The sequence below is a fragment of the Saccostrea cucullata genome, unplaced genomic scaffold (assembly GCF_032062105.1).
Source record: "Saccostrea cucullata isolate Sc308-1 unplaced genomic scaffold, CSIRO_AGI_Scuc_v1 ctg87, whole genome shotgun sequence".
Classification (NCBI taxonomy): domain Eukaryota; kingdom Metazoa; phylum Mollusca; class Bivalvia; order Ostreida; family Ostreidae; genus Saccostrea; species Saccostrea cuccullata.
The window spans coordinates 197,630-214,287 of record NW_026932818.1 but is presented as its reverse complement, the minus strand read 5'-3'; the positions used below and the strand labels follow the sequence as shown (position 1 = coordinate 214,287).

General features: G+C 31.7%; 1 protein-coding gene across 1 annotated transcript; it reads left to right on the top strand.

Annotated features, from left to right (window-relative positions):
• Nucleotides 1–4: 4 nt before the first annotated feature.
• LOC134236285 (F-box/LRR-repeat protein 4-like) lies at nucleotides 5–11,126 on the top strand. The gene is made up of 17 exons (XM_062718465.1): nucleotides 5–279; nucleotides 458–548; nucleotides 1,046–1,172; nucleotides 1,931–2,023; nucleotides 3,050–3,224; nucleotides 3,416–3,463; nucleotides 3,606–3,676; nucleotides 3,889–3,958; nucleotides 4,819–4,931; nucleotides 5,034–5,143; nucleotides 5,461–5,590; nucleotides 5,771–5,866; nucleotides 6,043–6,147; nucleotides 8,002–8,088; nucleotides 8,488–8,592; nucleotides 10,526–10,760; nucleotides 10,902–11,126. The coding sequence occupies exons 1-17, from the start codon at nucleotides 64–66 to the stop codon at nucleotides 11,124–11,126; spliced, it is 2,097 nt and encodes a 698-aa protein (XP_062574449.1). The 5' UTR covers nucleotides 5–63.
• The last annotated feature ends 5,532 nt before the right edge of the window (nucleotides 11,127–16,658 follow it).

The following is a 16,658-nucleotide window of genomic DNA, read 5'->3' as shown; positions in this document are numbered from 1 at the left end:
GAAAGTGAAAGTAGGTTTTGTAAACAAATCCGTAACCTACAGGAAAAAGATGAATTAGATTGTATGACGCTGAAAATCCCCAGCAACTGGCGTGATTGTTGTGAAATTTTCAGTCGCAATCAACCTCTTATGGAACCTCATGCCCAGTTTGCCGTAGAAGTCACGGACTTCAGTTCTCAATACGGGAGTGAGACGTCGATATCTTACACTGCTTCTAACCTAGCGGGGAGATGTAACATCTACCCGGGTTATGGAGATTTTACACAAGCCTGTGTCTTTGTGAGTATTGAAGATCTTAGGATAGAAAAAAAAACCTATTTCAAAGAAAAATAATATGATGTAATCCCCTTTTTCAGTAATTGAAGATTATCTGAAAAATGAAATAAGATGCTTAGAAATATAATAAAGGGTTTTCAGCATGCATTCATTTTGATAAGTTTGATTTTCATCACAACAGAGAACATATGGACCTTGGTGGAAATATGCCCCATCTGGAAGGAGGAAGTTTAAGCGAACACCACCAAACTTTGTCAGTCAGGATTATATTGGTAAATACAATAGCATTAAATACAGTCAGAGAAACATATAATGCAATTTTATTTAAAATACATATTAGTTTTTTTTTAACTTTTAGTTTCTGTACATTTGGGATAGGGGTGTACAGCACATTTTTTTGTGATGTGTGGGATTTCTAATGTATGGCACTGTAGTCTTTGGGCATTCCTCCCAACTTTTTAAGAACATGTTAATGCATGTATAATGTTCATAGAGTACACATATTACAGATTTTTATACATTTTCCGTAAATTATAATTGTATAAATTTTCATGATCTAGGCCCATGCAGAAAAAGAAAGTATAAAGCTACAAACCTACATTGTACCCTATCTTTTTTCATAGCTTCATTGCATTTTAATTACAAGAAAGTATTTTTCATAAACATTTTACATCATCAGAGGCCACAATGGAGTTATCCTATGATGTTGAATTTGGTTTTCATGCATGTAGGATGCAGAAACTTCACTGATCATTACATCTTTTTACAGAGTTGGAGTTTGAATATGAAGTATTTCCCACAAAAATTGATATTTATGAGACGTACAACCCAGGAACTATTGTCAGAATCCTAGCATGTGATTCCTCAGGTACTGATGTGGACAAAGGAATGGCTAGGTAACATGTTATAAACTTGTCAGACGAGATCTTAATCATGTTAATTTGAAACACTTTTTCTAAGGGAGACAGATGAGTGTGCAAATGTCATGGCTTGTGAAAGTTATGTATGCCTTTCAGATGCTTAAAAATCATATTCAGTTTGTGATATTGCATGTTTTTAGTCTTGGATTTAAGTTCTTATTATCTAAATCTATGAAATTTTAATAAGCAAATATTTTCTGTAGATAATTTCGTGGCAAAAATTATTTTATAATTATAAAAGCGTACACTGTGGTATTCTTATGTCGAGCCCAAGCAAAAAATCCTAGGCAGGATTTTTTTAGACCAACAAATTATCCACTGCCTTACATGACTTATGACAAAGGATAATATGCCACATGGCTCCAAGTCAATTGACAAAAAATGGAAATGTCTAAATTAACTCAAATTTTTGCATGCACTTAATCTGCACTGATACATGTACCATAATGGAATACTACTATTATCAAAAATAGAAAGTTTTAATTTAATATGGAGGACAATCGATCTTTAATTTGGGTAGGGGAACCAAGTTCACAGACAATTCCCATAGAATGTTGGCCCTGCCCCACACTTTTAAGCCCTTGAAATAAGTGAGCACATTTAGAGGGTACATTTTTCTCCTTTTGAAGGTCACTGTATCTTATCAAAATCTACCTATACATGAAAGGAAAAAATTGTACCTGATTGTGCTCATGTTATGTTTAAATAATTATAAAATCTGTTTTATGTTCTAGGTGGAAAGTGTTATGGGAAGGAAATCCTGAGAGAGCACCAGCTAATGCTCGTGTCTTCTCACCACCAATCCGGGAAATCAACTTCCCAACCAAGTGAGATTTATATTTAACTTTCCTTAAGGGGGCCAACTGGAGTTTCCATTGTGCAGTATTTTGCGCATCATAGTAAATTGAAGCGTATTTATACTGTTTAAAGAGTTTCTCTATGAGATAATTTTCACACAATAATACCCCAGTCAGCCTGCTTGTTTTGTGATAAGTATAGGGCTGGATATTGGCCAGAGATTTTGTATTGCGATATACTGTGATATTTATAACTATATTGCGATATGTATTGCAATATTTTCAACGTAATCAAAATTCAAGTTTGAATTAAATTTTCTCATTATATTTCAATTTACATGCAGAATGTACAAAACTATGATAAGTAACCAAAGGGGAAAAGAATCAAGTTGATTTAATTAAACATTTAATATGCTGAAGTACACCCATGCAAAAGCTTCTGTCTTGATGTTTTGCTTAATCACAAACCTTTCTGACAACTTAATTTTCTTAATATTAAATTATAGAATTCCTGAGTCAAAACATTTTCCCGATATATTGGTATTAAGAAAACGTATTGCAATACAATATTTTTTGACAATGTATTGCAATATACCGAAATATCGATATTTTGGCTCAGCCCTAGTGATAAGGTTACACGTATATTATAAAATGTCATAATTTAATTCCTTGCCCTAGAAATCTGTGTAACTTGAATTGCAATTCATTTGTTCTTAAATCTGTTTATTACATTTTGGCTTGTGGAAAAATTATTGTGAAAAAAAGAAAATTTTGCATAAATACATGAAGGTAATTTGCAAAATGAAACATCAGTAAGTTGTTTGTGCAATTGATACATCTATAGTTATAGGCAACTGATATAATGGGAATTATTCAGTATTTATATTTTGATTCAAAAAGAGTAAGCTTTAAACATGTATCCCAGAAATTCAGTTTAGAGTGAAATAATAAATTTATGTAAAATTTAAATATAATAATTTCACAAAGTAATCAATCACAAACTTTGTTGAAAAAATAAATTAAACCATGCTAATATTCACAATATTATTCTTGTAGCGTCATCCGAATAGAAGTTTGTCATGATCTGTGTGATTACTACACGGAATTGGATGCTGTCTGTCTCCATGGAGACGATCACCATAGTAACAACATGGGAGTGACCTCCAGGCAAAGGTCAAAAGATATCAGTCAGCTAGAGGAGAGACTCAGTAGCTTCACTCTTAAGGAACAGGTATGTATAGTGACTTGTCACTGTACACTAACTTTTATCAAAGAAATATCTGACTTTTACTTAATCCAAAGTATTTCTTGGTTCAAACCATTTTTTTAATTACATATACAAATACTGTACATTCATGTTCATTAATTGATAAAATTTAAGTTAAATATATAAACATGAAGAGTATTGAATTTTCTTTTCAGAAAAGTACTGCAGTCGAAAATGGCACTTTCAGTATAGAAGAATTGCCAGTAAGAAAAACTGCTTTAATTAAAGTATATCATCCTCAAAATGAAAATCAAATTTAATCAGAAATACATTGTAATAGGTCAAAATAAAAAAAATGTACATTTACAGATAGTCCATTTTAAAAAAATGAATTGATTTTTTTAGGAAGAAGTAATACAGTTAATATTAAGCTACCTCGATATCCCTTCTCTATGCAAAGCCAGCATTACCTCAAAGTAAGTCACATATTGTGATGATAAGTATACTGTATGTATTCAACAAAAAAACAATATTACACTAAAAAAAAAGTCAAAGTAAGTGACATAGAAAAAAGTATGATACACTATATCAAGTCACTCTTAAATGTTGCACAATGGGTGATTGATTATTGTTCACCATAATCATAAACATAATATATCACAAATTCTATATTTCAACTTTTTTCCAGATTTTTCCATAAGCATTGTTATGATTCCCTTCAATACAAGGAGCTAGATTTACAGCCACACTGGACAGAAGTATGTATAGTAATCTAATACAACTATTGTATCACAAGTGCTCTGATTGGTTTTATTTCCTATATGGAGAACTGGAATCAGATTAAAAAAATGTATTAATGTAATCAAAATGAATATAATCAAATGCAAACTTTATTGTAAAATTCAAGAACACATCAGGATTTGAGAACTTATTTGTTAAATACATGTACATGTACATGTATATATACATGTATATGGACTTTGAGAAAGAAGTTTTTATATGGTATATAAAAGCATCATATAAATTTGGACATGGTGTGACAACTGATTACAGTAAAACTCGTTTAGTACGAACACGGATATAGCGAATTCACGGATATAGCGAAGTTTATCTGGGTCCCCGGCAAAATTCTCAACAATTAAATCTTTGTAAATTTTATAGTTATAACGAACTCTGATATAACGAATTTACGGATATAGCGAACTGATTTTGAGTCCCGTTGAGGTTAAATATAATGAAATTTACATCTTTTATAACGAACTTTCAAAGATTAAAAAAAGAAGGATAAATTGAACTTACTTTATTTCCTTGTAGCATTTGTATATAAAACTCAATTCATAAGAAAACCTTAGTTATGGAAGATATGTCTTGTAATATTTGCTTCACTAACATAGTTGGTAGTAATACTTGAAGAAAAACATGCATAGTGCGAATTCGCTATAATGGTTATACGAATTCGTTATACGGATATAACGAATTACGGATATAGCGAATTAAATTCACAGGTCCCCAGGACTTCGCTATAACCGAGTTTTACTGTAATTACACTGATTAATTGCATTGGTCCTAATACAGGGCCATTTTATGCATAAAGTGAACCTAGTTCTTCATTTTTCAGGTGAATAACTTTGCTATAGACAGTTTATTGACAAGGTGCCACTTCCTCCAGCATTTAAACATATCATGGTGTGGAGGAAATCAGATGTGTATATCTCCAGGGACTTTCTCAAGGTAGGCTTTTCACAGAAGGTGGAAGTTGCAGTTTTAAAATTGTCTAAGCCATCATTCCATTTGAGTTTCAGTAAAAATTATATTTTTTTTTATGAATTTAAGATTCTTAGAGGCATGTGGCAGGGATCTGCAGACACTCTATATGTCTTCATGTAAATTTGTGAATGGAGAGGTTATAAAGGCTGTGGCAGAAAATTGTCCAAAACTGAAAGGTATAAACTAAAATGAAATGTATACATGTAATGTTTTTCTAAATTTAGCAATAATATTGGATAGCTTCAAACTTTTCTTATTAACTTGAAAATAAAGATAGAGATTGCTTAATTTTCCTAATAAACAAAATTAATTGTACATTTTGTTTTAACCACAGGCCTTTAGATAACTTCAATCTAACTTACAAAAAAAGTTTGTGATGTTAAAAATGTCCAGCTCTAGGTGTAACTTTGGCATTTTTTTTTCAAATACAGATTTAGAAGTAGGGAGTCGTTAAACTCTTTGTGTAATTTTAGCATTATTTTTTCTGTTACAGAGTTAGATGTAGGAAGTTGTCCATCACTAGATGGTCAGTCCATATCACACCTCTCTAAGATCCACACCCTAGAAAGACTAAATCTGTACCGGTTAATGGTAGAGAGGTATAGTCTCATGGAGGTCTTAAGGTAAGTAGAACAGCCAAATAAACTCTGAAATTTCCAAAACGCTGTTGTCAAACAGGACTTCTTAAAAGTTTGTCCTTGTGTAATCAACTTATTTGTCAATAGACAAAAAAATTAGTTAATGCACATGTGTAGAGGGAATGGTGAGTTGTTTTACTTCATATGATTTTCTTTCCTTTTCAGGGTTTCTCCAAATTTAAAACATTTAAATTTAGGAGCAACTAGAATTGGTGAAATGCATATAGATAATGTGATGAAAATATTGGGAAAACATTGCAAGTGAGTATCTTAAATTTTCTTTTCAACAATCATTATCAAAATTTCTGAAATTAATACACATGTAATTTGTTTATTATCTGCTAGATTACACTTGACTATCAATATTTCATATAATATGCAGAAAAGTAATGAGACTACATTGTCTCTATATATTGACTTCTATATATTTTTTTTAGGAATCTGATCTCTCTTGACTTATGGAGAAGTAGGATATCAGAGACTGGACTAGACTATATTGCTGAGAATTGTAAACACATTGAGGAGTTAGATCTAGGCTGGTGGTGAGTGTTTATATAGAGACCGGTTTAGACCATATTGCTCAGAACTTAAAGAGTCGACAGTTAGTTTTGTTCATAACAAGAAAGTTGTAATGAAATATGGAGAAAACTATCAAGCCTCCTGCTCAAAGTCCATCCAATGAATATTGAACAGGAGTACAGAAAACATGGACCTCCAAAAAACATCACAGGTGGGATCAGATGCCATGAAGGAGTGAGCATCCCCTTTCAACTGGTCACACCTGTCCTTTGCTTCTTGTCCTTATCAAGAAAACAGGGAAAATACATAGACAATTCAGCATGCAAATAATAATTTGTATTTCAAACATCAGATTGTTTTTGACAGGTTCATTATATCAACCATAAAACTTGTGAAATGATAACCCCATCAACTTGTTGGTCAATAGTTTGCTTTGTTTTAGAAATTGTTAATACATGTACATATACATAGAGAAGTAACTATAGATTTTGATGACTATTAAAACTTACACAGATGATACATCTAAAAAGGCACACTACTGGACTTTCTCAGGAAACTGGATATGACATAGCTGCAGAACTGTAGCTCTCCGAAAAAAAATATATTGACAGACCAGAGAGCTACAGTGCCACCCATTTAAAAAAACTGTATATTTATTGTGCACAAAAAAGTGGGCTATGTTCTGGATTAATTCTTCCAAATTCTTACATTAATTGCAAAAAAGCTAGATTTCAATAAAGTCCTCACTCCTCTACCAAGTACTGTCATAGTTTACACCTGTACGAAGTGCATTTGACCAAATTATCTTGCAAACCAAAATGGCAGTATAAATAGCAAAATTTTCGATGATCTCGATTTTAGGGCCAGGAGAGCTATTATAAACAATTATAATGAATATTTTGTTGTGGAAACAGTGAAAGAATTATGTAAGGAACACATGGTTAGTAATATTTTGAGATGACAGTTTTAAAATCATGGAGAAATAAATCGAGAAACAGTGCACTTTTTTGTGTGCAATAAATATACAATTTTTTCAATGGGTGGCTCTGTAGCTCTCCGGTCTCTCAATACGAGTATATATTTTTTCGGAGAGCTTCAGTTCTGCAGCTAAATATGACATATATACATATGTTAAGATGCATGACCAGTCTCAAGTTTTGGAACAGTTTCTTCCTAGTATGTTCTCAACTCCCTCTCCTGGACTTAATTTGAATGGGTAGTGCATATAGAGACGCTCACTCTCAGACTTGAATTTGATAAATATTTTCCAGATAAATGATCAGATTTAAAATCTTGGAGGAGGTGTTCTCTCCAAGTGCATCATGCTATTCATGGCTTAGAACAAACTAGCATGGGTGTGCAATACTAAATACGTTTTGGATGCTGGGTCTACGAAACATGCATAGATGATAATCAAAGATATGCATACTACCACAACTGCTTCGATGCTGGATCTGACCTACCTCTTCTGAATGAGTGACCAGAAAAAAAATTTTTAGAGCCAGTTCACTCTTAAATTATTTTACATCTTTTTGTAAACTAAACTTGCATTGGTGATGCTTCTTTTGATATGCAACCAGATTTGATTTGGAAACTTTCTTATATTATCCAGGTGATTAAACTGAAAAGTCTTTTAAGCAAGCAAGTATTTTCTCAATTAAAAAAAAATCATGTGCATATATGTTGCATCTAGGAATGCCAAAACTTTTGTTGAATGTGGGAATTAACATTACTTAAAGATACTTGACATTCATTGAAGTAAGCTTAGTAATCTTTACAAAGAAAAAAGTAGAAAACTTTTTCAGCAAGTTTGGAATTTTATTAAAATATCAATTATCTCTGGTAGATTTGTTAGCATATTTGTTTCTGTTTTTCAGTTCAAATCTGAAGGCAGGGACTTACTGTTTTATTGATCTTGTAAAGAAGTGTCCAAACATAAAGAAGTTATACTTGACTGCCAATAGGTAAGTCCATTTGTCTATTTTACCATTCTTAACGAGGCTGGGGTGTGGCAGCCATTTTCAGACTATTTTTATCTCCTTTAAAAGGAGAGCTCCATATAGAAAATGATCAAATTTTAAAACTAAAATAAATGAATTTTTTCTTTGTGAAATGATAGTAGACAGCTTAATTTACCGTATCTAAAAAAATAAGTTAAATCTGATGGTTAATTTGTGATTAATTTGTTGACCCCCCAGCCTCCTTAAACAATTCTCAATAGAAGTATTGTGTAGAGGGAAATTTTTCACCCCATCTCATTTTTGTTTTTTCATACATAAGTCTAGGAAAAGAACAGGGAATCTGAAGCATTTTATTTTTTAAATATGAACTATTTTTGTCTAACCTTCCTCACTTTGTTACAGGACTATTTCTAATGAGGACCTGTTAGCATTCTGTAAGTACTGCCCTCAGTTGGAGCAGCTAGACATCTTAGGTACTGGCAATGTCGGTCGGGAGAGTGTTTTCAGGTATACAGTTCATTAAGTCTTAATGATACATGTACAAATTCTTATTCATGTCTTATTGAGTGTTTTCAGGTAAAGTTCAATAAGTCTTAATGATACATGTACAAATTCTTATTCAATGTGCTATTGCAAAAATTTAGATATTACTACAGAGAAGCAATTGTTTAATATGGTAAGGATTGATATATTAGAAAATAAGTAATGTTTTTTAAATAAATGTAATTCTTTGACTTCATTAAAAAATGATATTAAAAATGTTATATACAAGACTTCAATGTTTGCAATTAAATTTCATTTCCACTATACTACAAAACCATTATATTAATTCTGTCATATACAAGGGCTATTCAATAAATAATGTCCTTAGTGCTCGGAAAACAACAAAAACGCTTTTCAAGGATTTAGCCTTAATGATTTTACTTAAATATTTTCTTTTAATTGAAACACGTCCGTAAAATTTTTATCCAATTTCTGATTGTTTTTAAAACGCATTTTTGAGTATTGCCCTTCGTATACTGGAATATGGCAGATCTTATGATTTCCTTGACTTTTTTCTTCTTTCTGAATGGTGTTTTTTCAAGTTTGGAAAATGAAACAAGTGAAAGGATGAAAGATCTTGCAAATTTTGTTAATTTGACAAAACATTAACATTTGGTTTTTCCCCAAAACTGCTTTACTCTTCATGGACTGTGGGTTTGGACGCTGTCATGACGAAATTTAAAGTAGTGGATTCCTAATTCTGGGTCCATAATAAACCTTTCAATTTTTTTTGCAAAAAATTGCTTTCTAGACTTCTCCAAATATTGAACTGCCTCCCCGAATAAGAATTTGAAAAAAACAAGACTACTAATATTTAGGAAAATGAGATATAAAACTATTTTTGTGCTTTTGAAATTCGTTGCTGTTTTCAGATCTTGGCAGTTTTTGTCAAGTGCATCTTATTGTAAATTTGTTTTTAGGGTTTAAAGCAATGAAATCGAGTTTCACTATCTGTTTGAAGTTCAGACAAACGTGGATAACTTCAATTTTTGATTTTTTAAAATAATTGTTCAGATATCCTTACACACTGTTGTTTTCACTCATTTTTCAAAAAAATATGGTGACCATTGAGTAGTAAGCCTTTTTACTGTCAAATGTTTCTTTAAAACATTGTAAACTAACCCCAAAATGATGGCTATCAATTTTGCTATGTGTCTTAAATTCAATCAAACATCATCAGTGATTATTTGTTGAATTTTTGCAAACATTACATTGGTTGTTGTAAATATTTCGCAAAGGACGGTACCTATTTTAGATGCCCATTATATCATTTTTGTTGATTGAAATCCACCTGCTCATGTGTCTATAAAACAGACATTAAATGCTGTAAATTTCACGTATTTCATGGAATATTTCTTTGTGATTCTTAACGAGTTTTACAGCAGCTGTAATGAAGCGTTTTATTTCACTAGTTTACTGATTCTTTACCATTCATGAAACTATCTGATGAAAAGTGGTCAAATAAACTGTAATCAATTCATTATAGATTCATTCATGAGAGGAAGTCAAGCTTAATGTCATATGATTTCTACGAGGGGTGATCAAAAAGTTCGCAAACTAATTCTCTATCTACCTAACTACAGTTCTTGACAAGAATGAAATTTGTCACAAATATAGCCCTAAAAATAAAATATGGACATGTGCTTTATGCAGTACAGTCATGTTGAAATGTGCGTCATATTATGACGTCATGATGTTAAAATGACGTCAATATAGAGGCGACTGTGACGAAAATGGATGAGTCAATCGTACTTGAACAAAGAACTATAATAAAATTTTAGGTTAAACTAGGTAAATCCTTCACGGAAATATACGATGATTTACATAAAGTTTATGGGGAATGTGGGCTTTCAAAAGGTACAATAAGTAAGTGGATAAAACGTTTTATTGAGGGAAGGGAGACGGTGAAAGATTATGATAGATCTGGGTGCCCGCTGAACGTAAGTACCGAGATAAACGTGTCTGAGGTTGAACAATATGTAATAAAAGATCGAAGAGTTACGATTAGGGAAATAGCTAATGATCTTAGCATGTCTTATGGAACAGTTCAAGAGATTTTAACGAGTAAGCTTAACATGCGGCGAGTTTGTGCGAGATGGGTCCCTCGCCTCCTTCTGCCAGAGCAAATGAGGGTGAGAGTGAATGCGTGACGGTCCTACGTTAGTAGATATGAAGAAGAACAAAATTATTTCATGAATAGAATCATCAAATGTGATGAAACTTGGGTACATTTCTATGAGCCAGAAAGTAAACAACAAAGTTCAATTTGAAAGCATCCTTCCTCGCCATCACCAATAAAAGCACGCGTAACCAAGTCAGCAGGGAAGGTTATGCTCATAGTTTTCTATGACATCAATGGTATAATTCTAAATCACATGGTACCACCCAAAACTTCATTTACTGGGGACTACTATGCACGGGTTATCAAATCAGATTTGATGAGAGCAGTAAAGAGAAACCCCAGATCTGATAAGATCTGGATTCAATGTACCATCTAACGCACCTACATGTAGCCATAAAAGTCGGGTTGTGATGGACACCATGGAAACACTGGGTATAGAAAACCTAATTCATCCCCCCTATAGCCCAGATTTGGCAATTTGTGACTTCTGGCTATTTCCAGTTTTGAAAGATAACCTACGGGGAGAAAAATATGAGTCCCGGGAAGATCTTTACTGCTGTGAACAAGGTGCTAAGGGTCATGTCATGATTTGGATCACGTGTTTCGCGCATGGGCAGACATGGGAAAAGTGCATAAAAGCTAGAGGGGCCTACTTTGAAAAAGAATAAGCTCAAAATCTCACTTTGAAAAATATTTTAAAAGTTATTCAATTAGTTTGCGAACTTTTTGATCACCCCTCGTACATTGTGTATCATAGAGCTCAGGACATTATTTATAGAACAACCCTCGTAGTTGGTATTTTCTATTTGATGACTGCCTTAGTATAATATATGTACTATAATTCGTAAACTATGCTTTTCAGTGTCCTAACACAATATATTTCTAGACTATCATTCTGCGCTTGTTGATGTGGACGCTGTTACATCATGGTAGCACAGTTTCCAAGACATCAAGCGATAGCTTTCAATCTCTGTAGAGAAATCTTGATTGAATTATAGTCAAACTTTGATATCTCTGTCCCTCACAGTACCTTTCATAAATCATCAAATCACCACAAATTGTTCAGATATCAGGGAAAGAGCAGTACGATTTATTTTTAGAAACTTTGTGCCTGTTGATCATTATCATTTCAACTACCCCTTTTCTTTTAACAATTTGTCAAAAATTAAGGTCAGTTCTCTTGTCTTTTGAACTTTATTGTTTGGTCGCTAATCATGCAATAAACATACTGCCCTGACATCTGAACAAATTGGGATAATATTTCTTTTTAGGATGGTACTGTCGATATTGATATACAAAAGTTTACATGTAGCTGTTTTTGCATTTATTATTAAGATATCTCCTTGTTTCCTGTTTTATAGATTTAGGTATAAACTCAAGAAATTAAGTAATATCATTTGATTTTAATTCTTTTAATTGTATTTTTTTAATTTAATCAAAGAATTTTTTAAGTGATAATGTATACATTTTATAAACTCAAGTATTTTTAGTAAGGATTGCATTAATTTCAATTTGAATTTATTTTAAGAATCAATCCTTTTTTAGTATGAAATGGAACAGATAGTTAGTATTTTAATTTGAGTGATAAACTCAAACAAATAATTTTTTAGCATTATATGTAGTCATAAGAAGTTACTGAAGCATCACATCTGATCACTTAATTTTTTTTTTGTTGATGCTAATTGCTCCATGGCACCTGATCCAACCTCTGATGTTTCAGGGGCCCGTGTTTGCTTTGCTCCAGTATTGTATTGTTTAATGGACTTTTGAGCTTGAATTCTCGCCGGTTTGTTATCTCCATATATCTTATGTTTCAGTATGTGCCTTTCATGTTAATGAAGACAGCTGTGATATCACTTATTTGTTTATATTTGTTTAATATGTTTGTTATATGGCACATTGCTTAAAGATTGGGGGTGGACAATTGTGTGCAATCAGTAGAGTTTCAAAATTTTAAATTAATATGATATGTGTATGATGGCATTTCTGGAATTTTATATTAATGGATTAGTTCATGATGATATATGAATAATAAATATTTATATCAATATAATATCTTTATTAGTTTATATATTTTGAACAAAGAAAAAGTATTCTATTTTTTTTTCTGGTTTTCATTATACTAGTTTATATATTTTCTGATCGAAGAGACAGGTTTCTACTTTTTTTTTGTTTTCATTATACTAGTTTATATTTTCTGAAGGTAGGAACAGGTTTTTACTTTTGGTATTCATTATACTAGTTTATATTTTCTGAAGGAAGGAACAGGTTTTTACTTTTGGTTTTCATTATACTAGTTTACATTTTCTGCATGAAGAAAGAGGTTTCTATTTTTTTGGTTTTCATTATATTAAAAGGTCATACTGGGTAAGTACTGGAAGCCCCAATCTTGCACAGCAGAATTTCAGTTCTATAAAATTCTTCAAAATTACATTAATATTATTTAAAGCTTTAAGACATTCCATTCAATCAACCAATGTGAGTTTGATCTGTCCTACATTTATTGGCTTCCTAAACTGTATAAAAATCCTTACAGACAGAGATTCATATAGTAGGATTTAGTAAATGCTCTATATAGGTCCATATCTGGACGACTTACAAATATATATAGAAAATGCTGTGGAGGAGAAAGTTGAAACATTATGTGCCACAGTATATTCTTGAAGTGGTGTTCTCAAAAACTCCATAGAACTTTCAAAAACTTTTTCAAAGGTCAATAACATCAAAACGCATGATTTTACTACGCATTTTACAACCATTTCTCACAATAAACTGAAATTATGCTTTTTGAAAATAAAGTCCTCCTGATAAAATAAAATATGGACTTTATGATATCATCGCAAACTGCTTCTTCCATAAAAATGGAAGTTAGAAATTTTCAAATATTGTTCTTGGTCATCAACACAGTTGCTTGGTTGATAATCACTGTGATTCTGCACACAAGTACTCTTATATTAAAAGGATGTTGGAGTTCTTCATTGAAAACATGTATGTAGTTTTTGTACATTAGATCTTTCAAAAACCATTTGGAATTCCGGCGGACATTATTTTTTTAAATTCCTTTTTTAAAGTACAATATTTTGTAACTTTCAAAAACTTTTAAGAATAAAATCATTCATACAAAATTAATTTATATGCATTTATGTGATTTATATAGGAAAGAAAGAGAAAATTTACGAAACTTACGAAAACCAACTAATTTTTAAATTACAATTTATGGATCTTTTTCTAGTATTGTAAAAACACATTTTCGTGGGGTCAATTTTTTGGAGGTTTGAGGAAAAAAATATTGGTTTAATTGTCAGGACTTGATTTCATGTTAACAGAATGTTAAGTAGTAATGCATATGAAATATTAAATTTCGTGTTGGTCTTTCCGTTCCTCCAAAACAACGAAAATTAAACCCTTGCGAACAGTACTGATTTCGCGGTAGGAAAAAAATTATTATTGCCCCCGGTCCCCTTTTTGGAATATTAAAAAAAAATTCTTTTAAAAGTTTGATTGCTTAATACATGTACATGTACATGTATTCCTTTTTTATATTTAAAATTTTTTTGTTCTTGGAAAAGCATTCAAATTTTTATTCTGTTTGATACTTAACTCTTTCTAAAAAAAATATTTACATTTTCGAATTAAAAATGGGAGCATAAAATTAATAATTACTTTACATTTTCTGTTAAAAGAACATGATGTATGCTTTGGTTTATTACAAATCCGGTGATGGATAATTATAAATTACATAAGGCATTCTTATCCAATAACATAAAGTTAGAAATTCGGTAAATGGGGAGTTATACTACTTATTCTTCATCCATAAACATTAAGTCCCACGTCAGCACAACCTTTAGCATAATTTTTCATGAAAATTAAACAAAAACATCTTATTAAGGCCATCTTTACATGTAAAAAATTGTTTGGTTGTCCTCTCCCAACGAACTGTCAAAAAATGACCCGACTCATATTTGTTTTACATTCCAGGACACAACATTTTTTTCTCCTTTTTAAATTCCTCTTATCTCGTCAAGAATATGTTGAAATTTTCTGGGGAAAAAGATTTTGACACCTACCTACCGACCCTATAATTTTACCCTGAGTCAGGGGCATATCGATACTGTTATAACTTTATCAAATACATATTTTTTTTTCTGGAAAAAAAAAACAACATGCACAATAATAATGAAAACACCAAAAACGTACAATTTCTAAATGGCATTTTTGCAACGAATAACTTCACAGGCTTGATACAAGTAGAAGTTGGCAAACATTTAAAATATTATTTATTGACAGTAAATTACTGTAACTTTTAATCAAAACCGTGCCTAATTTCAAGATTTTACTTATAGAAAATATTCAAGCTATATGAAATGACATTTCAAGTTCACAAATCATAAAGAAAAAAATTGCATGAAATAACCGGCAAATTTTTTATTGTTGTTAAATACTTTTATTACAAATACTATATTACTATTAATCTTGTTTATTTATTTGTGTGTGTGTGTGTGTGTGTGTGAGGGTGTGTGTGTGTGTGTGTGTGTGTGTGTGTGTGATAATATAATAAGATTTTTTTCTAGCTAACATCATTGCAATATTTTAGAATATGTATTTTTAATTTTTAGTTATAAGGTTTTTTTCAAATGCAATACATTATATTTTTACTTTCATTGATGAATCACATTTGGACGACTCTTCAGCCTTTTGGGGGGCAGATTTTTTTGAAACAGGATAAAATTTTTTTAAAAATCTCACAAAAATAAAGCAAAAAAATATTGGAAAATATAATGTAGACACTTTCTGAGTTGTCCAAACTTACACAGTTGACATTCTGGTAAGAAATATATACTTACGTTGTGTATACATGCATGAAAAAATATTATATTGAACTATTTCTGGTAGAATCATCTCTCTTTGTTCCAAAGCATCACTGATAGTGAGCATTTACACATTAAGGTTATATAAAAATTATATTATCCATAGACGTTGAGACTGTCCATTTCCTTCTTACAGTAGTCCTTGTAATTGTTTACAACCAGAATCCTTATACTTAATCTGTTTGTTACTGTCAAAATACGTGAGATACTAAAATGTTTGTCATATTTGACAGTTTATGAACTGTGCATGTATACAATTCATTAAATGTTCTATATCTTTCGTAGAAGATACCTGTATTGAGCATTGTCAACCGTCCATTGAAGCAATGCAATTTGGGAGCAGAGCAAGTGGGGTCCTCTTAACATAAGAGGTTGGATCAGATGCCATGGATAAGCAAGAATCCCCTGCAGACCGGTCACACCCGGCGCCGTATACTCAATGTCATGATCGGGAAATCCGTCGTAACTTCAGTGTCATGTGTATAAAATGGCCTAACAATTAGTAGGAAAAACGCCAGTCAGCATTTGACTTAAAGAAAAATAGTATTTGCTGACAAGATTCATTGCTTTGACCAAAGAACATACGAAATGATCGTGGACTTTAAACGAGACTTCTGATATTGTTTCAGCAATTTGTCAATAATTTACCCCGTTTTAGAAATTAGCCACATGTAGAGTGTGCTTTCGTGTATCGAATCAACTGAGAGATATAAACCCCGTATACAATGATGAAGGTATATTGCTACATAAGAAAGGGAAGTTGACGATTGAAAAGTTAAGGCCATAAGTTTTACTACGTGAGATACTATTTTTAAACGTTTGCCTTGTTTGACTGTTAATGAACCGTGCACGTATACCGTTTAAAACATGTTCATGAAGATATACATGTATGTCAGAGATAACAAAATCCAATACATCTCAATACTGTATACAAGGAAATTTTCGCCCCCGTTTTATTTTCGCCCCTTTCGCCCTTACCTCATGAGGGCGGCTTTAAAACGAGGCGAATTAAAAAAAAAATCAGTATAATTTCTTAAACA

Coding starts and splice junctions, on each gene's coding strand:
- LOC134236285 (XM_062718465.1), top strand. CDS start 64: ATGACGCTGAAAATCCCCAGCAACTGGCGTGATTGTTGTGAAATTTTC. Junction 2,024..3,049: donor GAAATCAACTTCCCAACCAA/GTGAGATTTATA, acceptor TTATTCTTGTAG/CGTCATCCGAATAGAAGTTT. Junction 3,464..3,605: donor TCAGTATAGAAGAATTGCCA/GTAAGAAAAACT, acceptor TGATTTTTTTAG/GAAGAAGTAATACAGTTAAT.